The sequence below is a fragment of the Aquarana catesbeiana genome, linkage group LG02 (assembly GCF_042186555.1).
Source record: "Aquarana catesbeiana isolate 2022-GZ linkage group LG02, ASM4218655v1, whole genome shotgun sequence".
Taxonomy (NCBI): Eukaryota; Metazoa; Chordata; class Amphibia; order Anura; family Ranidae; genus Aquarana; species Aquarana catesbeiana.
In genome coordinates this window covers 320,530,360-320,557,495 of record NC_133325.1, presented here as the reverse complement: position 1 = coordinate 320,557,495, position 27,136 = coordinate 320,530,360, and the positions used below count along the sequence as shown (strand labels likewise).

General features: G+C 45.3%; 1 protein-coding gene and 1 long non-coding RNA gene across 9 annotated transcripts in view; one reads left to right on the top strand and one right to left on the bottom strand.

Annotated features, from left to right (window-relative positions):
* Positions 1 to 27,136, top strand: part of LOC141127898 (interleukin-1 receptor type 1-like) — an 88,164-nt gene that overhangs the window by 38,893 nt on the left and 22,135 nt on the right. For all 5 annotated transcript variants that reach the window (XM_073614770.1, XM_073614768.1, XM_073614769.1 and 2 more), the window contains 2 exons: positions 18,927 to 19,047; positions 25,948 to 26,093. In XM_073614770.1, coding sequence (XP_073470871.1) covers positions 18,927 to 19,047; positions 25,948 to 26,093 — 267 coding nt within the window. The remainder of the gene's footprint in view (positions 1 to 18,926; positions 19,048 to 25,947; positions 26,094 to 27,136) is intronic.
* Positions 1 to 27,136, bottom strand: part of LOC141127900 (uncharacterized) — a 192,385-nt gene that overhangs the window by 153,189 nt on the left and 12,060 nt on the right. For all 4 annotated transcript variants that reach the window (XR_012241605.1, XR_012241607.1, XR_012241606.1 and 1 more), the window contains exon 2: positions 24,650 to 24,746. This is a non-coding gene — a long non-coding RNA (uncharacterized lncRNA). The remainder of the gene's footprint in view (positions 1 to 24,649; positions 24,747 to 27,136) is intronic.

The window sequence follows — 27,136 nt, the reverse complement described above, 5'->3', positions numbered from 1 at the left end:
TAATGGTATAGCATAGTGTGTCTACTGTCTCCTAGTTCCATCCCTCCCATATCTGCCGCTATTGCATATATCGGGTCTTTGGTGTATTGCGCCCACTTCGGACATAGGAGCGTAAGAAATCTCTCGCTGTCAGTTTTGTCTAAATGGAAAAGCTGTGATAGCTGTGCTGCGATGTAGTATAGGTTAAAGTCAGGTAGAGCAGTGCCACCTAGATCAGTCGGATTTTTGAGGGCTTGCCATGCTAATTTGTGCCTATTGTTACCCCACACAAATGTCTTTAAGAGGGACTCTAGAGATTTAAAATGTTTCAAGGGTAAGTAAACTGGGGTGTGCCATAAAACATAGAGTATTTTGGGTAGTAGAATCATTTTGATTAAATTTATACGGCCCCAGACACCTAATGGTAATTTGGACCAAACCCGTATTTTATTTTTAACTAAGGAAATAAGAGGAGCTATATTTAGGGATATATAGTCCGTAGGGGATCTGGTTATGTGAATCCCCAGATATTTAATAACATCTACTCTCTGGAGTGGGAGCCTGGTTTGGGATTCTGGGGGTGGGAAGCTGTCGATTGGTAGAATTTGGGATTTGTCCCAATTAATTTTCAGACCTGAAAATATTCCAAATTGTTCTATCGTGCGGAGTGCATTGCATAATGATGGGCCCGAGTCTGCCAGGTACAATAGCGTGTCATCTGCATACATGCTAATTTTTTCAATCAGGGAGCCCATTCCAAGTCCCTTAATTTCTGGATTTGTTTGAAAAGGATATTGCCAGGGGTTCTGCCGCCAGGGCATATAGTAATGGGGATAGGGGGCAGCCCCGTCTCGTGCCTCTGCTGAGGTCGAATAAATGAGACGACCATCCATTAGCCACCACTCTGGCCCTGGGTGCCTGGTATAGGAGTTGGACCCATTTAATAAATTTTGGGCCAAATCCGTAGCCCTCCAAACATCTCCAGAGATACCTCCACTCTACCGAGTCGAAGGCTTTCGCTGTGTCTAAGGTCACAACAACCCGTGAACCAACGTCCTCGTGTGTAGCTTGTAGGTTAATGTATAGTTTTCGAAGGTTAAACGATGTGTTTCGTCCAGGCATGAAACCAGTCTGGTCTGCGTGTATTAATGTTAATATTACTTGATTGAGCCTGATAGGTAGTACTTTGGCAAGTATTTTGATATCAACCTGTAGGAGTGATATTGGACCATAAGACTCTGGGAATCCCAAATCCTTTCCGGGTTTAGGGATGAGGACTATTGTGGCCTCTGTCATAGATGGGGGTAAAGACCCAGTCTCAAATAGATGATTATACAATTTTAATAGTTTAGGGGTTAGAATTTCACTGAATTGGGAATAGAACTCTATTGGAAGTCCATCAGAGCCGGGGGACTTGGACCTAGCAAAGCTAGCCATGGCAATTGATATTTCGTCCGTAGTGAGTGGTGCTTCCAATAGTTCTACCTGTTCTTCTGTTAGCTGTGGGAAAGTCACCTTTTCAAGAAAAAGAGACATAGGGTGGGTCTCAGTGGGGGCTGTCGTTGTGTATAAGTCAGCAAAGAAGTCCCATTGAGGTTACTGTAGGTGGGTCTGTGATTTTTTGTCCCCCGGGACCATGTAACGTGATAACCATCGGAGGTCTATCTTCGCTATGTACCAAGTATGCCAGTAACTTGCCTGCCTTTTCCCCATGTTCAAACATTTTCTGTTTGGAGAAGAACATTTTTTGTTTGGCTTTCTGGTACTGTAGCTGGTTAACCACTCTAGTCTGTAGTTTAAGTTGGTCTGCATTTACTGATGTCGGGGTGTTGGCGTACACTCTTTCCGCAGAGGACAAGTCCTCCAGCGCCTTATCGAGGGCACCAGAAGAGTCCATCTTAATTTTATTAATAGCGGTTATCAATGTATGCCTAGCAAATAACTTAAAAGAGTCCCACACTGCGGATGGCGATGCTGACTCATCATTTTCCAGAAAGTACCTTTTCCATTTATCTATAAGCTCGCCATCCTCTGGTAAGAGAGAGAGCCAGAATGGGTTTAGACGCCATGGTGGCTTTGCCACTGGAATACTTAATGTAATCCAATAAGGACTATGGTCCGACAGTATTTTAGGGCAAAACATTACTTCCGATAACCTTGGAGTCAACCTACGGGAGATAAGTATAAAATCTATACGGGACATGGAGCCACGAGAGGATGAGAAGCATGAATATGACCTAACCTGTGAGAACTTATAGCGCCACGTATCTATTAAATGGAAGGTGGAGACAAGTTTAGAGAATTTAGTTTCAGTGGGGGTATTAGGAGCCATTGATGTCAGCTGTATTCTGTCTAGAGTCGGATTTAAAGTGACATTGAAGTCTCCTAGCCAAACCGCTGCTACATTTGGATGGCGGGTCATGAATGATATACCCTCCTTGACTATGGACACATTAAATGGAGGTGGTATGTAAAAAGCCATTATGAGCAAAGGTTCTCCATATACTTTGGCATGAATAAATACATAACGGCCTTGCGGGTCAGTAATTAACTCACACAATTCAAAATGTACGGACTTAGCTATTAATACAGAAACTCCCCTGGAATGGGACGTGTGGGTAGAGTGATACGCCCATCCAACCCAAGGCCTGCGGAGCGCCATCTGAACACTTCCCTCAATATGTGTTTCCACTAGTGCCACTATGTCCGCATGTTGCTTCTTCAGGAATGGGAAGACTGCCGCGCGCTTAAATTTCTTGCGCGGGGGGGCGGAGCCGGCACGCAGCATGTGAGGACGTCTTGAGAGGAGCTCTCCCTGCAGATTCCAAATCCTGACCTAATCCTGTGAGCAAAAGCCGGTGTTTTGCCCTGGACTGCTGGGGCATGAGTGGCGGACCCTCCGGAGAGCCTCAGGGGATGGTGAAATACGGGCCTCCATGGCCAAAAACACTGGGGGAGAGACTGGCCCGTTATGCCTGGGGTTCTCAAGATGGCGCCGTGGCGCCGGGCAGAGAGGAGGATGAGGAATGGCCGCCGCTCCAGCAGCATGAGGACACAGAAAGATCACAGCCTGCTTCCTCTGGTCGGGTGAGTCCCAGAACACAGAGAGACCGCACTATATGCAGGGGGAGATCACTGGACAGGGAAGCTGTGCTCATACATGATGCAGGCAGGGCCCTGGAGGAGGAGAAAGAGCCGTCCCTTAAGCAAATAATGGATGCCATACAGGGGTGTCAGACTAAGCTGCTAGATCATTTTGGGGAACTGCAAATGGAATTATCCTTCATGAAACACGATATGCAGAAGCTTAGAGAAAAGGCCCAGGCTACTGATCATCGCATTGCTGTTCTGGAGGACACTGTTAGACCTATGAGCACTGATAACCAGGTCATTAAAAAGACCCTTTCTGAGCACACTCTTAAAATGGCCGACATGGAGGACCGCATGAGAAGAAATAACATAAGGCTGGTGGGGTTCCCTGAAGGAGTGGAAGGTAGTCATCCTGAGGAATTCTTGGAGGATTGGCTGAAAGAGAATATGGCCCCTGGAACTTTCACTGCTATGTTTGCCATAGAGAGGGCGCACCGAGTACCAGGTAAACCCCCACCAAAGGGAGCAATCCCCAGACCCATGATAGCAAAGATTCTGCACTTCAGAGACAGAGAAAATATCCTGAAAGGAGCCAGGACAGGCCCTGAGCTGAAGTGTCATAATTATCGGATATCTATTTATCCTGATTTCTCTGCCACCACGCAAAAACAGAGAGCTTCTTTCTATCAGATAAAGAAACAGCTTAGAGAACTGAACCTGATGTACAGTATGCTATACCCAGCAAAACTACGCATTGTGGATAATGGCAAAGCACATTTTTTTACCACCCCCATAGAGGCGTCTGATTGGCTGGATGCGAGGGGACGTTCGAGAAGAGGGGGTTCTCCAAGATCACCTTAAATTCATACATACAGATGAAGCGGATGCTGGGGGATAAGGGATGTCAGGCGAAGGAAATATGAACGCTGGGCTGATCTTTTACCACCCCTTTGTCCCCCCGACCCCCTTTACACGATTTCAGGATGAACTGCCTGGGGCCCCATGATGTGCCTTATGCACCTGGCAGTCCGGAAGACTACAGAGGGACTATGCTTGCTGCTTTCAAATGCTCAATTATGCCTTTAACACCGAAGGAATCTGCAGGTTTTTTCTCCTTTCCGAAACAAGGGGTTTTTTTTGTTGTTTTTTCTATTTCTACTTGAAACTTGAGGAGTGGAACAAGAAGTTTTCCCCTTCTCCCTGAACACATATAATTTTTTATTTTTGTGTTGTAGGTTTTTTTTTTTTTTTTTTTTTTCTTGTGGGGGGTTTAGTCTTCTCAAAATTGAACTTACTCCTCACAGTGCTGGAGCCTGTGTGATTTTTTGAAGTCGCACATCCGCTATAACCTCTTTTGAGTTAAAGGTTTTGGGAATGAAGTGCCTTGCAAGTTGGGGGCGGGTACAGGGTGGGGGGAGGGGAACAAGGGGGGGGGAAGTAACAGGGAAAATTATCATTATGCTTTATGTATGCTCATAATTTCAAGCTCATTTTCGATATCTGCTGTCTGCCTTATGTGTTGCTGCTCAACAGAGTAGGGGGAGGGAGTGCGGGAGCCCTGGAGGATACCTTACCCAAGTATTGGGAGTGAGGGGGGGGGGGGGAGGTACTTGCTTTATATACTATGGCTGTGAACCTTAGAGTGATCTCTTGGAACGTCAGAGGCCTTAACTCCAAATTTAAAAGATCACTGGTCTTTGACTATCTCAAAAAATATATTTAATATTGTTACAGGAAACACATCTGCAGGGCTCCAGGGCTCTCTCTTTAAAAAGGGCGCATATTGCCGGGGCTTACCATGCAAGTTATTCTTCATTTGCTAGGGGAGTGTCCACACTAGTGGCTAAATCCCTACCCATATGTATTCATGCAATTAAAACGGATATAAAGGGTAGATATGTTATCATAGTGATAAAAGTCCATAATAGATTCATGACCTTTGTGAACTTGTATGTCCCGCCTCCCTTCTCCTTGTCTCATCTGGATGATATGCTTCAAGCGACTTTTGAGATAGCGGAAGGGAGGATTTTCATTTTAGGAGACTTGAACGCGGTGGTGGATCCGACAATGGATAAGTTGGATGCACCGCCAAGAACGCCAACGCCACTAGCGAAGTGGATGTCAGCCCACGGCTTCTGTGATACATGGCGGGCGAGACACCCAGAGATTAGGGAATATTCTTGTTACTCTGAGACACATAAAACACTGTCCAGGATAGACACTGTATTGGTTGAACCTGAGGGACTGCAACTGGTGGCTGGGGCGAGGTACTTACCTAGAGTGCACTCGGACCATTCACCTATACTAGTGGATATTGTAGTGGGACAGAGACAGGGAATTAGACACTGGAGGATGGAGGCTAGTTGGTTACAGGAGGAATACATTAAAATTAAATGTACTGAGACTATTCAGCTGTTCTGGAAAGAAAATAGGGACGCTAGCTCGGATTTAATAAAGTGGGAGGCATTCAAAGCTTCTCTACGAGGGGTGTTCATGGCGGAGGTGGGTGGCTTCAAGAAGCAACTAGCCTCTTTAATAATGGACAGGGAACGAGAGGTGTCCCTAGCTGAAGCAGAATACGTTAGGCCACCGACTAGGGAGGGCTTGCGTACTCTCCAGGATAAGACGCGGGCATACAAGGAAATACTGACCGACCAGACTACCAAACTCAGACTTGCGCAGCGTAGACGTATTTTTGAATTTGGGGACAAAAATAGTAGACTGCTGGCATATTTGGCACGCCCAGAATACACACCCATATGTATAACGAGTATCTATGGTCAGGGTGGGGTGGAGGTGAATGATTCCGAGTGTATACTACAGGTCTTTGTCCAGTTTTACAAAGAACTTTACAAGTCATGCACCCCACCGGGAGGTAACACTCTAGAAAATTATCTGAATGATATTGATCTTCCTAAGTTAACAAATCTAGACCATGAAGAATTGGAAGCTGACATAACTGTGGAGGAAGTGGAGGGGGCGATAGCTTCTTTTGCCCCTAGGAAATCTCCGGGCCTAGATGGTATACCCTCGGAGTGCTATAATACCTTTAGTGGTGGACTGGCGCTCCGACTATTACGAGTATTCCTGACTGCGCGGCGGGAGGGGAGACTCCCCCCTCTATGAGAGAGGCCTTGGTGGTCTTAATACATAAAGGGGGAAAAGATCCTAAAGAATGTGAATCCTATAGACCCATCTCGTTGATGAATGTCGACACCAAAATCCTAGCGAAAGTATTGGCGAGGAGGCTACATTCGGTAATCTTGAAACTAGTTAACCCGGATCAGACGGGCTTTATACAAGGGCGCTGTGCACAAATGAATGTTAGAAGGTTGTTTATTAACCTACAGACGGACCATGACAATTCAGGGGAAAGGGTGGTGGCCTCCTTGGACACCAAGAAGGCCTTTGATTCGGTGGAGTGGGCCTATCTGTTTGGTCTCCTGGAGATATTGGGATTCGGGCCTGTATTTATATCCTGGGTGAAGCTGTTATACACTGACCCATTGATCAGGGTGAGGGTGAATGGAGTTATATCTGAGCCCTACCCTGTCCTCCGGGGGACCAGATAGGGGTGTCCGCTATCCCCCCTCCTTTTTGCTGTGGCCATAGAGCCTCTTGCGGTAAAACTAAGGGATACTCCCCATATGAATGGACTTCGGGTGGGGGGGATTGAGGAACGGGTGTCCCTTTATGCGGATGACATGCTTCTGTATCTGCAGGATCCGGGTGCTTCGTTATCCACGGCCTTCCGGTTGATACAGGAGTTCGGAGATTACTCTGGGTTCCGTATCAATTGGAGCAAATCATCCCTGTTTGCTATAGATGACACAGTGGCGGTCCCGGCGGACTCCCCCATTCAATTATCCCAATCCTTTAAATATCTGGGAGTTGTGATTCAACTTCCCATTTCGGGGTATCTGGATCTCAATCTGAGACCGGTAGTGGAGGCTCTTCGTGAGAAGGTGCAGCGGTGGAGGAATATGCCATTGACAGTGATGGGTCGTATAAACCTATTTAAAATGATTGTCCTTCCAAAACTGTTGTACGTTCTATCGAACTCGCCTGTATATGTCTCGGTGAAACTGTTTAAATGAATAGACTCCATTGTGGTGGATTTCTTGTGGGGAGCCAAGGCTCCCAGGTTATCCCTACCAATCCTGAAACTACCATATTGGCTATGCCGGATATGAGATCCTATTTCTTTGCATCCCAAATGACATTCCTACATTGGCGGTGTTTCCCCCAGATACCTATTGCCACTACTCTGTTAGAGGCGGCTGTTGCCACATCTCAGGAAACATTACTGAACATCCTGTTTAGAAAAGAGACACCAGGGAGAGGGATGGGATCTGTTATGGCTCTACCAGGTAGGGTGTTTCACCTTTGCGCGCAGAAAATAATGGATGACCCGCTATGGTTATCACCTAATTGTCCTCTCTGGTACAATAAGTCCCTAAAAGAGTTCTGCAAAATAAAAGATGGGCATAGATGGGCCAAGTTTGGGATAAAATATCTGCATCATATATACCAGGATGGCAGGCTGACATCTTTTGCACAACTAAGGGAGCAGTTTGGTGTACCTAGGACCTGGCAGTTCAGATATACCCAGCTGCAGCATGCAGCGACAGCCCAGTTCGGGGGGGGGGGGGGTGAAGGTACAAAACACAGCCTTAGAAAGAGCCCTGATTGACCCGGAACCGACCAAGCGTATATCTAGGTACTACAAAGAAATTAGATTGGGAGGCCCGGACCTGACTGATAGGACCAGAGGTAGGTGGCTGACTTTCATTCCGGAACTGACTGAGGAATTGTGGCAGGAGGTACTCGATACATATCTTGTATCGGTGATCTCCTCCACGGATAGAATGATACAGCTTCGATATTTACATCAGATGTACTACACTCCAACCAGATTATTTAAAATGCACAGAAGGGACAATCCAGAGTGTCATAAATGTGGGGGAGATGAGGGAACTTTCCTTCACATGGTGTGGGATTGCCCTAGGATAAGACCATTGTGGTCTCAGGTGACCGAGTTCATATCTGACCACTTTGATCTTCCAAACATATGTTCTCCTATGAGATGTCTGTTGGGGATTTTTGAACAGGAAGAGAGAAATACAAATACTAAACTGTTTCCTAGACGTCTTTATTTTGGGGTGAGAAAACTGATCGCTCGACGATGGATTCATGTTGAACAACTCACCTTGGGAATGTGGATAAAAATAATAAATGCTGATGTACTTTTATATAGAATGACCTACGAGGAGAGGAGCCCCCAAAAAATTTAGGAAAGTGTGGTATAGATGGACTGAGTCCAAAAATACTTTATCGGTAGAAGAGGAGGGGAGCAATAGAGATGAAAGAATGTAGGCAATAATGAGGGTAGACGGTAGAGTGTTGAAAGAAAGGATGCATACAATATTATGAGCAGATTAATAATATGGGGGGGGGGGGGAGTTCCTATAGGGGGAGGTTCTTTAGTTGTTTTTTTTCTTCTCTGGTTGAAACTAAGTTTCTAATGTGTATGTTGACTGTTCAGATGCTCTTTTTTTTTGAGAGGTTCTTCAATAGTATATGATATATATATATAAATAACGTTAATAGAAAAAAAAGAGAGCAAAAACTCAGGTTGAATGAAGTAAAGGCATTTCTGCCATTGAAAGGAATAATTATAAAACATGTGAAACTGGATATGTTATATGTGTGGAGGTAATATGCTATCTTTAATGAGATGTACAACGACCTATTGATTACAGAATGTGATGTAACATGTCAATATGCTCAATAAAAATATTGTTTAAAAAAAAAAAAAAATTTCTCGCGCAGGCCCCTCACATTCCATGTAAGAAATTTCAAAGATGCCATAGGCAAAACTTTTTAAACATTAATAAATCATTTATATATAACAATTTGCTCCTTCTACACAAAGCACACAGATTTTTAACTTTCAGATATAGCTGTCTCAAACACGTGTCACACGACACATATGTACTTTTCCATAGATTGGGCACATGTAACGTTACCTTTTTTCTATAATGCGTATGCACATTCAAGTTTAAACGAATCAAAAACATTTGAACCCCCACCCCCCTCCCTGCCCTACACTGACCCAAACTTGTGCGGGCATAATCCCTTAACTGGTTGTTATCTGGGAAATATTCTAGCTTCTTAGTGAACAATGGAATGTAGAACAGTTGGTTCAGTCTCCGGACATTAAATAGAATAAGTAATATCAGACATATCACTTGCAGAAAGTGCAGTATGGTCTCTCGATCCTCTTGTTTCCATTTGACTGGAACCACTAAGTACCGGATAATGTTCCAATGAACATGGTGCTGCTTCCCAGAACTGTGTGGGGTAAAGTCTCGCTGCACGATGCATGTTGATTGTAGGACTGTTTTTTTCTCTCTCCGGAGCCCCGAAGGGTAGTTTGACTCTTGTACTATGGGTAAACAGGATTTGTGCATAGAACTTGCACTGGTTAGGAACAGTTCCTGGTCATAGCTACGTTATCAATGGGACTTAATCAATCAGCTTGTTGAGGATTGGCTCGTTGTTCCAACCAAGAGATCACCTCCTCTGGATCCTCGAAGAAAACCGCACGACCTTCATGCTCCACCCTAAGACGGGCTGGAAAGAGCATGGAGTACTTGTATTGCAGATTTCTTAGCTTGCGTTTGGCCTCCGTAAAGCTCTGACGACGACACTGGACTTCTGCCAAGAAATCTGGGAAAATGGCCACTTTAATATTCCCAACTGGGATATTGCCTTGCCATTCTTAAAGCAGTGTCCTGATCCTTATAGTTAAGGAGTTTAGCTATAAACGTGCGAGGTGGAGCTCCCTGTGGAGGGGGTCTTGATGGCATGCGATGTGCCCGCTCTACCGCAAACATAGGAGAAAAGATTTCTCTCCCATAAGTAGTGATCAATAGTTGTTCCAGAAAAGTGGTAGTGTCCTTGCCCTCAGACCTTTCCGGCAGGCCTATCAGGCATATATTACATCTTCTCAGCCTATTCTCCATATTATCTTGCTTTATAAGGAGTTGCTGTTTTTGCCTTTGTACACGGTCTGAAGATGTTTGTAAGGGTGGAATAGCATCCTCCACCTCGCCCAGTCTGGTCTCAGTTTCTTTCACTCTTTCCCTGAGCTTTGAAAGTCCTGTCTGATAAGGGAGATTATCCATCTTAACCTCCTCAATTTGTGCTGTGAGAGAAGTTTTGCAGAGGGTGATTGCTTCAAGGAGTTTGTCGGTATCGCTCGCAGTTCGCTCTCCCGCCGCAGCCTTCTCAGTTGTTCCTTCCTCCTCCATGTCCTCCTTTTCTAGTCGGCGGTACTTGATCGAGTTTTGCTGCCGCTGCTTTTTGTGCTTTAGTTGGTGACATATTGTGAAGGTCCCCAGGCATCACCCAGACAACCTCCAAACTTAATGTGGCAAACTGACTTGCTGGTTAAAGCGGAGTTCCACCCAAATTTTGAACAATATCTGTATGTATTCTCTTCCTTGCCTAGATGCTGACATGCCGTTTAAAAAAATTTAAATCGCCGTAATTACCTTTTATTTTTCTATTCTTCTTTGCACTTCCTGGTTCTCCTCCCATGGGAGTAGGCGTGTTTCTAGCCTCTCCCGGACTCCTGGGAGCTAGTCTCAGGCTTCCCAGGATGCCACTGAGTATGTGCGGGAACGAGCAGTGAATGCTGGGAGCACAGCATTCACCACATCCAGGAAATAAATGCTTGTGGGCTTCAAATGCCCACAATGAAGATGGAAACCGCCTGCAGTGAATAATATAAGTTATTCTTTCCGACGAAATCTGACACAGGCGGACATATTACACACAATATGTGAGTATGTAATGCTGAGAAGAAAAGTTTGTGAATGAACTCAAAAAAAAAAAAACGATAGATAGGTGGACCCCCGCTTTAATTAAAGACAAGTGCTGTCCAGGGTCTTGTAGTCCCCAAAGTGCCCAGGGATTGGGGTTGATTTTACAGGGTAGGTGTGTGTGATTCCTCTCCGCCTCCTGAGGTGCTGGCAATCTGAGGCTACGACACGTAGGGTACGAGGGGTCCCAGTGAAGGCTGTTAAGAGGGGGACATCAGGGCCACAGCTCATGTGCACAATATAAGTAAAGGAAGCAGGTGTGCTAAAATGGCCGCAGGTCGCCACGTGTAGGCCTAGGCCGCAATCCAGGCCGAGTGTAATTGTCAGCCTTCCCGGGGTCCCTGCTGGACAGGTGGGCTGTATTGATGAGGGTTAGTGTTGCCCCGCTCCCCGGGAGGTTTGTCCAGCAGCTAGGTACCTTTAATTTGTGGATTTCACAGGGCAGAGTTGGAGTATAGGAGGACCAAGATGGGCGCGGCCTCTGGTTGTAGGCCGAAGCCGCGGTCTTGCTTAGTCTTGGCCGCCGCGCGGGAGATCGCCACTCTGTTCGGGCCTCCGTGCATCCAAACGGTCCAGAATGAAGCCCAGGATATCACAAGAGTCCCAGGGAGGTGATCCAGCCAGCGGGGTAGTACAGAGAGTCCAGGATTAATAAAAATAAGGAGTAATGGACGGAACTCTGGTTACCAGCGTCCTACTCCATGCTGCGTCAGGCCACGCCCCTCCATCATATTTCTCTTTAGATAACACTGACACTGCTAAGTTGGAAAATGTGCACACTCAACTGAAACAAGCAAACCTTTTATATGACACTTGCTTTGAAAAACCATCAGTCAGCATTCAGATCTTTTTTGTTTGTATTGATAGCCTAATGTAGGTGAATAAAGAAGCTCTGTCACTTTACCCATTTTGTAACTCCCTGTAGACATGTATGGAACTGTACTCCTACAGTAAAAGGAGGGATATGCTAATATTTAGAGAAGGGGATTGTAAGGGGGTTGTTGTTAATCTTACATGAGAGGTTCCCTGTGCAGCCTGCCTTCTCTGTTATTGGTGGAGTTCCCTGACCAAGAGACAACACACTGGCCTGCACGGTGTGGTGTGACACAGTACTTTGTACATCTAGAGGATGGAAGGTGCTGTTTTTGGTGTCTCCTAAGTAGCTGGTAGATAAAAAGGAGTAGTGTAGATAGTGTCTGGGTTCCCTCAATCCAGGGAGTATGGTATTTTTGGCTCCACAGGGTGGTTGACAAATAAGCCCTTTCTATGGAGGTGAGAATAGGAAGAGTCCTTGGTCCTTGGTGTGGAGTAAGTGGTCAAGCAGAACGTGTTCCTGTGAAAATTTCAGTCATGATGTGAGGCTGATATACTGAAGTTGCTCCTGATCATTCTATGTAGAACACAATAACATGCTAATACAGAAAGTGCAAACATTAATTGTAGCTGTGTGGACATTGATCACTCTATACACACCATAAAAGAACAACTGGTCTGAAGGTGTTGCAGTACTTAAAGGGGGGAGAGGTTGAGAGTGCTGAGATTGTCAAATATAGTGGAGAACTGAGGGGAGAGAGAGAGAGAGAGAGAGAGAGAGAGGAGAGAGAGAGAGAGAGAGAGAGAGAGAGAGAGAGAGAGAGAGAGAGCAGAGAGAGAGAGAGAGAGAGAGAGAGAGGAGAGAGAGAGAGAGAGAGAGAGAGAGCCCCCCCACCATCTGGAGGAAGATGACTAGCTTGGTTGCCACTACCAATCTCAGAAAGAAGGGATTTCACTGTGATTGAGAAAACCACAATCAGGTGACAGTTTGTGGAATTACTGTTGAGCTTCTGGGAACTTTGTTGAAATTATTCCTGAACCTTTGCGTCACTTACTACTGAACCCCTGCACTCTGTGTCCTTTTAAGCCAGAGCCATTATTCACTGCAATGAAAATCACACCCAACTTTTCCTGTGGCGCACAGCGCCGCACTTTTTCTCAAGCTGCGAGGGACCAACTTATGATCCTGCACACAGGCCCACTGCTTTCAGAAAATGCCCCTGTCATTGTGCATCCACTCCAGATGCTTGTATGTGACATCACATATATCACAGACATCCCATACATCCCATACAAGCATGTGGGCTGGATGCAAGAGGTGGACCAGCAGGATGAGCGTGCCAGGACAGGTAGATGTGTCTCATCTCTGCTTCCTTTCACCAATCTGCATATCGCGCATATCATAGATGAGAAGAGGGTACAGTGGTGGAGCAGATCAGCAGGAGGATACAGCGGTGGGGCAGATGTGCAGGGAAGTACAGTGATGGGCCAGGTGAGCAGGGGGGGTTCAGTGTTGGGCCAGATGAGCAGGGGGGTTCAGTGTTGGGCCAGATGAGCAGGGGGGTTCAGTGTTGGGCCAGATGAGCAGGGGGTAGAGCAGTGGGGCAGATGTGAAAGGAGGTGTATTGGTGAGACAGATGAGCAGGGGGTTACAGCGGTGGGGTAGGAGAGCAGGGGGAACAGAGGTGGGGCAGAAGAGCAGGGGGGTACAGAGGTGAGACAGATGTGTAGAAGCTACATTGGTGGGGCAGATGAGAAAGCGGATTACAGTGGTGGGGCAAATGAGCAGATGGGTTCAGTGTTAGGACAGATGAGAAGGTGATTTAGTAGTGAGAAGAGCATTGGGATTCGGCAGTGGAGCAGATGTGCAGAGGGGTACAGTGGTGGGGCAGATGAGAAAAGGGGGAGAGAGAGAGAGAGAGAGAGAGAGAGAGAGAGAATTAAAAAATGGACATAGCCATTCCTGGTAATGGGTAACAAGAATATCGCAATAAAAAACAGCAGATCCAGTACAGTATCTCACAAAAGTGAGTACACCCCTGACATTTTTGTAAATAATTTGTTACATCTTTTTATGTGACAACACTGAAGAAATTAAATTTTGCTACAAAGTAAAGTAGTGAGTGTACAGCTTGTATAACAGTGTCAATTTGCTAAAACCAAGAAATCTTGTGAACAACCCAAAATTGGTAAATATGTAACACCTCCTATCAGGACAGCTGCTAGCACGGATCACGTCCCATAGGACCGTGCAATGCAATATTTATAGAGGAAATGCTGCACTATCTGGATGTTAGCATGAGTGCCTTGATGCAATGACACTAAATAAAAAATGTGTTGATGTGCAAACACAGTTTTTTTTTTTTTACCATAGAGCGTGTGATCACAGCATCACAAACCTTATAATCCACATATGTGTTGAAATGTAAAAAGTGCCTCCGTGCTGGTAAAATAAATATATAAAGTATTTTCCTGTAAACTCCAAAAAGTTCATACAAAATAAAATAGAATCAAAAACTTTATGTATCAAATATAGTGATACAAATCCATGCAAACAATTACATTTAAAGTGATCCAGTGATCAAAAGTGCTAAGCGCACACACAATAAGTGTCAAAATGTAATATAAATAGTAATATCATTAAATATTACAGTCCATTCCAAAATAATCACAGCTTGTACTGGTGATAAAACTTGTGTTCTTGGGTTCACTCAGGTGCTCCCCCTTATGTGTGTATGCTCACATTTGAGCGTGTGACCTCACAATTAAGTTCAGTCAGAACACACTTGTGAACCACCCCTGGGTTCAGTGTCAGTAATGGAGTCCTGGGCTGCTCAGTTCTACTGCTTCCACACTTGTGCAAAACATAAAGGGACTTGATAGTGTGATACTATTTTACAAATTAATTTTATTAATAAACCATAACCCCTCTAGCAGGGTAAATGAACAAACAGGTAAAAATAACCTGCTCCAGGTGTCTGGGCCACAAAATCCCCTCCTCCTCAGATGCAGGTGCTGGCTCAGTATGCAAAGTAGCATGTAGAAAGAAATTCAGTCCGGATGGCCGCACTCCAAACAAAAATATCTTTATTGGTTAAAAACCATACAGCAAGAGATGGAATCAACAGCTGTATGGTTTTTAACCAATAAAGATATTATTGTTGGAGTGTGGCCATCCAGATTGAATTTCTTTCTACACCCTCTAACAGGGTACTCACATTTGCTGGGTGCTTCAGTGCACCACTCTATAGAAAGCCAAACAAAACGCCAAAAAAAGCCGAAATAGTGTGTCTATCCTTTCTGAGACAGTTCAGCTGTCTCCTGTTCCGTCCTGTCCCCTCCCGGACAGGACGGAGCAAGCGTGTTCTGACTGAACTTAATTGTGAGGTCACATGCTCTAAGGCAGGGGTAGGCAACCTTTTGAGCACAGTGTGCCGAAAAATGTTTTCAAAGAAACTGAGCGTTACGATTTTATAACAAAAAGTGTCAACTTCATACTCTCAATCACGATAAGGATTTTTTATAAAGTAAATGCTGTAAACTACTTTAGTAGTGAGAAATTATCATCCTGCACTCTCACGCCTCAGATCAGCCGAAAATTTCTGCAACTCCACACCTCAGATCAGCCCCAATTCATGCACCTTCATACCTCAGATCACTGTCCTCCCTGCAAATCTGTTTCACCTCTGTACCCCCCTACTCATCTGCCCCACCACTGTAACCCCCTGCTCATCTGCCCCACCACTGTAACTTCCTGCACATCTGGCCCACCCCTGTTCCTCCTGCTCTTCTGCCCAACCACTGTAAGCTCCTGCTCATGTGTTCCACCGATGTACCTCCTTTCTCCTCTGCACCCCCCCCGCTCCTCTGCCTCACTGCTGTAACCCCCTGCTCATCTGTCCCACCAATGTACCTCCTTTCTCCTCTGCCCAAACACTGAACCCCCTGCTCATCTTTCCTGCCACTGTAATCCCCTTCTCATCTGGCCCAACACTGAACCCCCCCCCCCTCATCTGTCCCACCACAGTAACCCCCTGCTTTTCTGTCCCATCGCTGAACTCCCTTCTCATCCCTCCCACCACTGTACCTCCTGCAAATCTGCCCCACAACTGTACCCCTTGCTTTTCTGTCCCACCATTGTAACCCCCCTGCTCATCTGCCCCATCAATGTACCCCCTTTTCTCATCTGCCCCACCACTGTACCCCTCTGCACATCTGCTCCACTGCCGAATCCCAATGCTCTTCTCACTACTAAATCACCTTCTCATCTGTCCTAACACTGAACCCATCTGCTCATTTGCCCCACCACTGTAATCCGCTTTCTCATCTGCCCCACCAATGTAGCTTCTACACATCTGTCTCACCTCTGTACCCCCCTGCTCTTCTGCCCCACCTCTGTTCCCCCTGCTCTCCTACCCCACCGCTGTAACCCCCTGCTCATCTGTCTCACCAATACACCTCCTTTCACATCTGCCCCACTGCTCTACCCCCTGCTCATCTGGCCCAACACTGAACCCCCCTGCTCATCTGGCCCAACACTGAACCCCCCTGCTCATCTGGCCCAACACTGAACCCCCCCTGCTCACCTGGCCCACCACTGTACTTCCCTGCACATCTGCCCCACCGCTGTATCCTCCTGCTGATCTGCTCCACCACTGTACCCTCTTCTCATCTATGATATGCGCGATATGCAGATTGGTGAAAGGAAGCAGAGATGAGACACATCTACCTGTCCTGGCACGCTCATCCTGCTGGTCCACCTCTTGCATCCAGCCCACATGCTTGTATGGGATGTATGGGATGTCTGTGATATATGTGATGTCACATACAAGCATCTGGAGTGGATGCACAATGACAGGGGCATTTTCTGAAAGCAGTGGGCCTGTGTGCAGGATCATAAGTTGGTCCCTCGCAGCTGAGAAAAAGTGCGGCGCTGTGCGCCACAGGAAAAGTTGGGTGTGATTTTCATTGCAGTGAATACTGGCTCTGGCTTAAAAGGACACAGAGTGCAGGGGTTCAGTAGTAAGTGACGCAAAGGTTCAGGAATAATTTCAACAAAGTTCCCAGAAGCTCAACAGTAATTCCACAAACTGTCACCTGATTGTGGTTTTCTCAATCACAGTGAAATCCCTTCTTTCTGAGATTGGTAGTGGCAACCAAGCTAGTCATCTTCCTCCAGATGGTGGGGGGGCTAGCAGGATTATGACTGGCTTTAGCAGTGGCCAATGACAGTCCTCCTCCTCCTGGAAACAGGGAGGAAATCCCTTCTTTCTGAGATTTGTAGTGGCAACTAAGCTAGTCATCTTCCTCCAGATGGTGGACGGGGCTAGCAGGATTATGATTGGCTTTAGCAGTGGCCAATGACAGTCCTCCTCCTTCTGGAAACAGGGACCGCCCCCCCCCCCCCCTCCCCAGCAGAACTGCACCCAATCTTTTCCCCATCACAAATGCTGACGATCGCAGCTACAGAAAAGTTAGAGAACCAAACAATGTTTCCCTTCTTTTACAATGTGTGGGGGCACAGTGCCTCCCGCTCAGTGCAGGTGGGGAACTCTGAAATTGGAATGCATTAGTGTCTCACTGACACTTTCCTGCGCTGCTCTGCTGATGGGGAGTGAATCAAGTGCTGCAAAAGAGGCTTTGTGTGCTGCAAAAGAGGCTTTGTGTGCCGCTTGCGGCACCAGTGCCGGGGGTTGCCACCCCTGCTCTAAGGTGAGCGTACATACATAAGGGGTGAGCACCTGAGTGAACACAAGAACTCGAGTTTTATCACCAGTACAAGCTGTGATTAATTTTGGAATGGACTGCAATATTTAATGATGTTACTATTTATATAACATTTTGACACTTAATGTGTGTGCTCTTAGCACTTTTGATCACTGGATCACTTTAAATATATAATTTTTTTGCATGTATTTGGATCACTATATTTGATACATGAAGTTTTTGATTTGATTTTGTTTTGTATGAACTTTTTGGAGTTTACAGGAAAATACTTTCTATATTTATTTTTATACATTTCAACACATGGATTATAAGGTTTGTGATGCTGTGATCACACGCTCTATGGTAAAAAAAACTTTGTTTGCACGTCAACACATTTTTTATTTACTATGAACTAGGAATAAAGGCTGTTTTGCCTATAGAGGGGGAGGGGAAAAAAGAATTTTTTTCCTCAAGGGACTTTTAAGGTGCTCTTTAAATCAACAATTTAATCAAAAAATTTCTGTACAATTATATAAAAAAGATTTTTTATTTTATTAAATCAAGATTAAAACATCTGTGCCTCACATGAAAAAATGAGACATGATTCTAAAAATACTTAGACATGAACAATTTCACCTAAATTCATTCACATTATATAGTGCAACATAAAGCAACTACTTAAAGGTGCCATGACAATCTGCCGCTTGCTCGACATGTTTCGCTCTAGTACGAGCTTCTTCAGGAGTTTTAAAGGCAATGATTGTAGTGGACTCAGGCTGTAGTACACCAATGCAACGTAAATGCTTGAATAGAATAAAACTGCTGCCAATTTCAAACCGGGGGTTTCTCATATAGGAGGGACCTCGCTGCCATAAAGTGACCACAGGGGAATATAAAGTACTTAAAAAGGCCCTTTAGTAGAACCAATCATAAATCCTGGCCTGGAACATAGAAGTCTCACAGCCTATACAAATTCTATGAATAGAGATGGCACCATGATCTGATGAACTGATCCCTGGTAAATGCACAATTTAATTGTCCAAAGGGAGCGATTCCCATCAGAACAGTTTTTTTGGAGACATTGATACGGCACGCGGGCTTGAGAAAGCTTCACGCATCCTCTGTGGAACGGCACCGGTAACTATAAATAGTGTCAATTTGCTGTCCCCTCAAAATAACTTAACACACAGCCAATACAAGAGAACAGGATACCTTTTCATACAAATACATAGTGCAACAGGCACATATAAGGAATATGAAATGTTGGGTTTACATACTCTTTAAATTTGTGTTGCATGTTTTTTTAGTTTATTTTTTGTTAGCGCACGGAGATTTTTTTGTAAAAAAACAACACCAAAACAATTCTCTGGCTGCTGTATTCCTCCGTTTTTAATTTTTTTATTTTATTATTTACTCTATATTTTGGTGTATTTATATCTTCTTTTTCAGGAACTTCTGTTACTGTAACCTGTGAAGCTCTGTTAACTAGAAACCTTATTTTGACCTGGAGGTACAATAAATCTTTTATTGATGACTATTCTGATGGCAGAGTGATAGAGAAAATACAATAGTAAGTATATGTAAATCACGTAAAATGTTATTTTTGCATTATAGGGAATAGGTTTCTTTTCTTCTTCTTTTTTTGTTGTAAAGGCAACTTTGCAATACCTGGTTCAATATTTGAACAGTGGAAACCTTTCTAAGGAGTTCTGGCCTCTCTCTTGTATTACATGATCACTTAACAAGAATCAGGCTGCAGTTAGTATATAGAAAAATGTTCAGGTCAGTGTGGTATACTGCATTTGTTAATAGTTAATAAACAAAAACTATTTATTTTTCTTCTTTTAGTTGTCCTTTAACCTCCCTGGTGGCAGAGGCGTCATCAGGGGGTGGCTATTGGGGCTACAGCTCTGAGCCTGGGGCTAATAGCCCCGGGTCTCTGGTCCCGATCCTAGAATGCAGGGGACAGGGGCGGACTGAGCCGTGGTAGCGCTGGCTCCGGCTCCAGCTCCAGCTCCGCCCCCCCGACTCTACTCTTAGTCACTGGTTGCTATAGCCGCCCAGCGGCTAGCAACCAGTGACGTCACTGCCCGGCATTCAAAGCGGAGGAGGATTGCACTTCCTCCTCCTCCGCACTCATGCTCATGGGGCCTGCCATTTCAGGACTGGAGCGGCCCTCCGGTGGCGTCGTGGACCTATCAGTCCTATCCCAGCGCGCTGTGACTGGAAGAGAAAGAAGGCGGCAATTACAATTTGGCCGCCGTGCGACATCGATTGGCGCTCGGGCGGGCGGCTCTCCTCCTCTCCTCTGGCTGCCTCACACACCAGCACCATGGCTGAGCTGCTGCTGCAGGACCTGGACACAGGTAGGTCAGTCAGTGTGTGTATGGCAGGTACCAGGTCAGTGTGTGTGGGTCAGGTAGGTCAGTGTAGGTCAGTGTGGGTCAGGTAGGTCAGTGTGGGTGGGTCAGGTAGGTCAGTGTGTGTGGGTCGGGTATTTCAGTGTGTGTGGGTCAGGTAGGTCAGTGTGTGTGGGTCAGTGTATGTAGGTCAGGTAGGTCAGTGTGTGTGGGTCAGTGTGGGTCAGGTAGGTCAGTGTGTGTGGGTCAGTGTGGGTCAGGTAGGTCAGTGTGTGTGGGTCAGTGTATGTCAGGTAGGTCAGTGTGTGTGTGGGTCAGTGTGGGTCAGGTAGGTCAGTGTGTGTGTGGGTCAGGTAGGTCAGTGTGTGTGGGTCAGTGTATGTCAGGTAGGTCAGTGTGTGTGGGTCAGTGTGGGCCAGGTAGGTCAGTGTGTGTGGGTCAGGTAGGTCAGTGTGTGTAGGTCAGTGTATGTCAGGTAGGTCATTGTATGTAGGTCAGTGTATGTAGGTCAGTGTGGGTCAGGTAGGTCAGTGTATGTAGGTCAGTGTATGTCAGGTAGGTCAGTGTGGGTGGGTCAGTGTATATAGGTCAGGTAGGTCAGTGTGGGTCAGGTAGGTCAGTGTGGGTCAGGTAGGTCAGTGTATGTAGGTCAGTGTGGGTCAGTGTATGTAGGTCAGTGTGGGTCAGGTAGGTCAGTGTATGACAGGTAGGTCAGTGTATGTAGGTCAGTGTACGTCAGGTAGGTCAGTGTGTGTAGGTCAGTGTAGGTCAGGTATTTCAGTGTGTGTGGGTCAGGTAGGTCAGTGTGGGTCAGGTAGGTCAGTGTGTGTGGGTCAGTGTATGTAGGTCAGGTAGGTCAGTGTATGTAGGTCAGTGTATGTCAGGTAGGTCATTGTATGTAGGTCAGTGTGGGTCAGGTAGGTCAGTGTGGGTCAGGTAGGTCAGTGTGGGTCAGGTAGGTCAGTGTGGGTCAGGTAAGTCAGTGTGGGTCAGGTAGGTCAGTGTACGTCAGGTAGGTCAGTGTGGGTCAGGTAGGTCAGTGTGGGTCAGGTAGGTCAGTGTGGGTCAGGTAGGTCAGTGTATGTAGGTCAGTGTGGGTCAGGTAGGTCAGTGTATGTAGGTCAGTGTATGTCAGGTAGGTCAATGTATGTCAGGTAGGTCAGTGTGGGTCTGATAGGTCAGTGTATGTCAGGTAGGTCAGTGTATGTCAGGTAGGTAGGTCAGTGTGTGTATGTCAGGTAGGTCAGTGTGTGTGTCAGGTAGGTCAGTGTATGTCAGGTAGGTCAGTGTATGTAGGTCAGTGTGGGTCAGGTAGGTCAGTGTATGTAGGTCAGTGTATGTCAGGTAGGTCAGTGTGTGTCAGGTAGGTAGGTCAGTTTAGTGGTCAGCATTGATGGGCACTGGTAAGCCAGGCAGCAACCAGCAAGTCAGCCTACCCCCGCCACACAACCACACAACCCCTCTGCCCAACCAAAAAAACCCAGCGCCACTAGAGGCCCCCCCCCCCACCCCGTGCTGGCCTTGGACTTCGGGCTGAAGCCCCTGGTCTTTTTGCCACCTAGCAACTCCCCTGCCTGGTGGTATGATTATTTCAGATTTTTGATGCCCAAAGAGGTACAATGTTTTGCATGGACATTTGGCGTTTTGTAGGCCTGTAATTCTTAGTAATTCTTAGGAATAGCACAATTAAATTTGTCCAAACAAGAGTCTAGTAGACATCCCGGGTATGATAAAGTTTGAAACATGAAATCATAAATTATAATATAATAAATAACTATAAATAATTATAACAAATATTAATACAATAATAATAAAAATTATTCAATAATGTAATCAAATCAAAAACACTGAAATTTGCTCAGTTGCAGAATTATCGCTGTCATTGCTTTCCGTGTTTGATGACGAATTTCCCCACGAATCACTATCACTCAATTCTGCAAGTGATTCTAATTTATTAGCGCTGTTTTCTAGCTGGTCTAAAACTGCTTTTGATGTAAAGGGACGCTTTTTGGTTGCTATGGACAATCTCCAGTTTCCAGGCAGAAATTTATAATATAAAACTGCATGCAGGGCACTGGAGAAACCACTAGGGACAAAAGGGAGGTGAAATAATGTGATACAGTAATGTAATCTGTAATATTACAGTGTACTGTATGCATTGTGTGTTTTTCACTTTTTGATTTTGGCGCTATGCTCCATCCCTGTGCGTCGCAACGCTCACAGGGAATGGAGCTCGGCACTGTGATAGATCCGGCGGAGGACAGCTCGCACACACAGCGGGGAGACATAGCAGGATCCTGGGGACAAGGTAAGTAACTTTGCCTGGATCCTGCAATGCGTTCCCGAGTGTGGCTCGGGGTTACTGCTTTTGGTACTGAAAATCTACCCTGAGCCACTCGGGATTACCGCTAAGGAGGCTAAGGTGCTGCTGATAGTTGATTGTAAACAAAAGAATGCTGGCATTTAAAAAAAAATGCATAGGGGTCACACGGTCCATACCAGGCCCTTCAGGTCTTGTATGGATTTTGAGGGGAACCCCATGCGAACATTTTTTCTAAAAATGACATGAAGGTCCCCCCCAAAATCTATACCAGATCCTTAGGTCTGGATTGTTTTTTCAGGTGAACCCCACGCCAAATTATTTCCATACCAGACCATTATCTGAGAATGCAGCCTGGCAGGCCAGGAAAGGGGGGATGAGCAAGCGCGCCCCTTCTAAACCATATCAGGCCACATGCCCTCGACGTGGGGGGGGGTGCTTTGGGGTGGGGGGCGCCAAAGCACCTTGTCCCCATGTTGATGAGGACAAGGGCCTCTTCCCCACAACCCTGGCCTGGTGGTTGTGGGGGTGCAGAGGTGACTTATCGGAATCTGGAAGCCCTGTTTAACAAGCGGGCCCAGAGATCCCACCCCCCTTATGTGAATGAGCATGGGGTACATAGAACCCCTACTCATTCACAAAAACTAAAAAAATTGTGTAAGTAAAGACAGGAGACAGTTTTTGACAAGTCCTTTATTTAAAAAAATATATATATCCTCCAGTGCAGATCTATTGTCAATCATGATGAATGCCGCTCCACCGACCTGAAAAAGAAAAGGTCCGCCAACTGACAGTTCCGCTTAGTAGCTGCTGCTAAATAAACTGAAGGGTGGGGCCATCCGGTGCTATGCATCAGCTAGCAAGCGGAGCTGTCAGTTGGCGGGAGCCAGCATTGGGTGCTGACATCTTTTCTTTTTTTTTCTTTATGTGGGTTGACGGAGCTGCGTTCATCGTGCTTGACGATGGATCTACTCCTGTCTTTATTTACACTATTCTTTTATTTTGTGAATGAGTAGGGGTAATAGGTACCTCTACTCATTCACATGGAAGAGCTGGGATCTGGGGGCCCCCTTGTTAAACGGGACTTCTAGATTCCGATAGGGCACCCCCACATCCACTGGTTGTGGTGGGGTAAGAGATCCTTGTTCTTATCATCATGGGGACAAGGTGCTTTGGGGGGCCACCCTACCCAAAAGTGTTTAAGGCCTACCCCCTATGTTCAAGGCATGGGGCCTGGTATGGTTTGGGGGGGAGAGGTGCTCGCTTACCCCCCCTTTCCTGGCCTGCTGGGTTGCATGCTCGGATACGGGTCTGGTATGGATTATGTAGGGGGGCCTTCACACCATTTAAAAAAACAATTTGGTGTTGGGTTCTCCTTAAAACCCATCCCCGACCCGAGGAGCCTGGTATGGTTTGGGGGAAACCCCCACCCAGTTTATTTTTAATTTTTTAATGCAGCATTCTATTGTTTATATTCAGCTGTCAGTGGGGAATCCCGCTGACAGCTGATGAGTCATCGGTTGCTAAGGACTTGGCGGCTGCCCGCTCCTTAGCAACCCACTATTGGTTGTTAAGGATGCAGGTGGGCACCTGCTCCTTAACAACCCTGTTGTGTACTGGTTGTCAAGGATGCTGGTGGGTGCTGCATGTAAAACAGTTCAGGTGTGACTACATGAACTACTTTAAAGTCGCAGCGACTTTAAATTGAATAAATATAAATGGTACGCATTGGAAAATATGGGGTGCGACTTGTCATACGACTTTGATGTCCAAAGTCACATGACAAGTTGCACAAGTGTGAATGGAGCCTTAAGCTGCCTGTGGATGCTGCCAAGTCAGAAAGTGGTCATACTGTCTGGAGAGAAGTTTGTCAGAGCATAAAGTGGCATTTGAAACAGAACAGAAACTGTTCCTTTAGTAAATGTTAAAGTGATACTAAAGGAAAAAGAAAAATAACAAACATGTTTTTGCACAGAGCAGCCCCAAACCCCCTCTTTTTAGGTCCCCTGATTGCACTCTGGGGTCCTCCCCCCTGCTGAGTGCCCTCATAGCTAACCACTGGCTCTAGGGGCACTTGTGTATGCTCGCTCCCGAACCCTCTCTGTGTGTTCATTGACACACGGAACGGGGCTTACCCCCGCTCCCCGTTCCCTCCTCACTGCCTGTGATTGACAGCAGTGGGAGCCAATAGCTCCCGCTGCTGTGTCTGAGCCAATGAAGAGGGAGAGAGCCGAAAGAGCAACTACTCTCATGCATATTGCTGAATCTAGTTTGGGCTCATGTTAGTATACAGGGGGCAGCTGCTTGCAAGTTTTTACCTTCATGCATAGAATGCATGAAGGTAAAATCACTTCAGCCTGTAGAACCACTTTAACTGAGCTTACCGACCAAAGTGAAGCTGTGTTTTACCTGTAAATGACTGGATGATTAAAGGAAACTTGGCCTCAACATATTCACTAAGCTAAGTAGATATTGACTTTGCTAAGGCTTACCATGCATAGTATGAATAGCTTCTGCTGAATTGGCCAAAATTCAAGCCATGTGTGGCTCTGTTGGCACTACTTGGATCGTCAAGTTCAATTGAAAAATCTAAAAATGGAAAAATCAAAGGAGATGGGTTGAGAAATGTCCACTGAACAGTCACTACCGTGACATGTGGGTGTTGCGCTGCCTAAATACAATAGCTGACAGCTGAGATTTATCCATGCATAGTTTAACATGTATAGCTAGCCTAAGTAAACAACCTCTGTGTCAACTCTAATGTCCTATGTCTGTGCTCCTTTAGATATTTGCCATTGCATTTATTTTTGATACACAGGTAAGTGCATGCTGCTGTTCTTTGTATTCAGCAATTTTAGGCTAAAGAAGGTTACACTCACTGAGGTTGATTTACTAAAACTGGAGAGTGCAAAATCTGGTGCAGCTCTGCATACAAACCAATCAGCTTTTAGTTTTTTTTGTTTTTGTAAAAACTTAAGTGAACAATCTAAAATTAGAAGCTGATTGGCTATCATGCATAGCTACACCAGATTTTGCACACTCCAGTTTTAGTAAATCAACTCCAGTGTCTGCTATTTGGCTTAATAATTAAACACATATAATAAAAATATCAAGTCAAAGTGGCAGTTAATGTACAGAATAGTAGAAATGCATCATGCACTTGGTCAGCAGTAGAAAAAAGGGACATTGTTTCAACATGAGAAATGAAAGGGAGGTTTATAGATATTGGAGATAAGTACCAGCCGCAAATGTTATGAAAATGCTGCACCTGAAATCTGTTTGTCTTAATGGACAAATTATACATTTTTAGAAGCTTTAGGCCTCTTTCACACGAGGGATCCGTATGTCCGTTTTTCATCCTTCCGTTTTCGGATGAAAAACGGACATACATTCATCCCTATGGAGCGTCGGATGTCAGCGGTGACATGTCCGCTGACATCCGACCCGCTCCGATCCGAAAAGTGTAACGGAGGAAAAACCTACTTTTCCCTCCGTTTTCGGATCGGATCGGATGACAACGGACACTACGGACCGTCATCATCCGATCCCCCCATAGGGGAGAGCGGCGCTCTGACAGGTCCGTCGCTGCACAGTGTGCAGCGATGCACCTGTCATCTTCCTGCTCAGCGGGGATCGGCGGAGCGATCCCCGCTGAGCAAGCGGATGTTCACGGGGCGGATCATGACTGATCTGCCCCGTGTGAAAGAGGCCTTAATCATTAGCATGACACATCTAAAGAGAAGGATACTTTTTGTTTGAGCTTATATTATTATGATCTCTCTTCTTACAGTGAAGCAGTCAAAGATGGACAAAAAGTGGCATGCCAAAATATAACCTTTTCAAGTGTGAAAGAAGAAGATTACGGTCTACGATTTTATTGTTCTGCTGACAATACTTTAGAATACAGTAAGGCATTTTTTATACTGAAACGACCAGGTATGTATTCACATATAGTAATTGGCTTATAAGAAGCAAACGGTCAATTATTTTCAGACCAAAGTACACGAATTAAATATTTTATGAATCTGATTGTATAAAAAGACACATGGGTGGCAGTAGGTGGAGCTTAGCCATGAAGTCAGAGAAAGTCAGTCCTGGTAATAAAGGGAAATAATTCATATAGGGGGACAGAAGGTTAAAGGTTTTAGATTGCTTCTTGTAGTTTTTGTTCTTAGAATCTTTGCTAAAAATGAAGTACAATCAAAAATTAATGCTGAACTCCAGGCAAATAAAGACACATATGAGTTCCCCTCTAGAGTAATTTTTTTCATGCTTTGTTAAAATCTGCATTTTTTGGTTAAAAAACAAATTACACCTCTCAGAACATAATGATTGGAATTCAAAATGGCTCTAACGCCACTTTTTTTGTTGGTAGTTCCCTTAAAACATTATTAAACCCCAAACCAAAAATGGAATATACAGTGCCTTGCAAAAGTATTCACCCCCCCTTGGCTTTTTACCTATTTTTTTACATTACAGCCTTTAGTTCAATGTTTTTTTAATCTGAATTATATGTGATGGATCAGAATACAATGGTCTAAGTTGGTGAAGTAAAATTAGAAAAATATATACATAAAACAATTTTTCCAAAATTAAAAACTGATAATTGGCATATGTGTATGTATTCACCCCCTTTGTTATGAAGCCCATAAAAAGCTCTGGTGCAACCAATTGCCTTCAGAAGCCACATAATTAGTGAAATGATGTCCACCTGTGTTCAATCTAAGTGTCACGTGATCTCTCATTACATATACACACCTTTTTGAAAGGCCCCAGAGGCTGCAACACCTAAGCAAGAGGCACCACTAACCAAACACTGCCATGAAGACCAAGGAACTCTCCAAACAAGTAAGGAACAATGTTGTTGAGAAGTACAAGTCAGGATTAGGTTATAAAAAAATATCCAAATCTTTGATGATCCCTAGGAGTACCATCAAATCTATCATAACCAAATGGAAAGAACATGGCACAACAGCAAA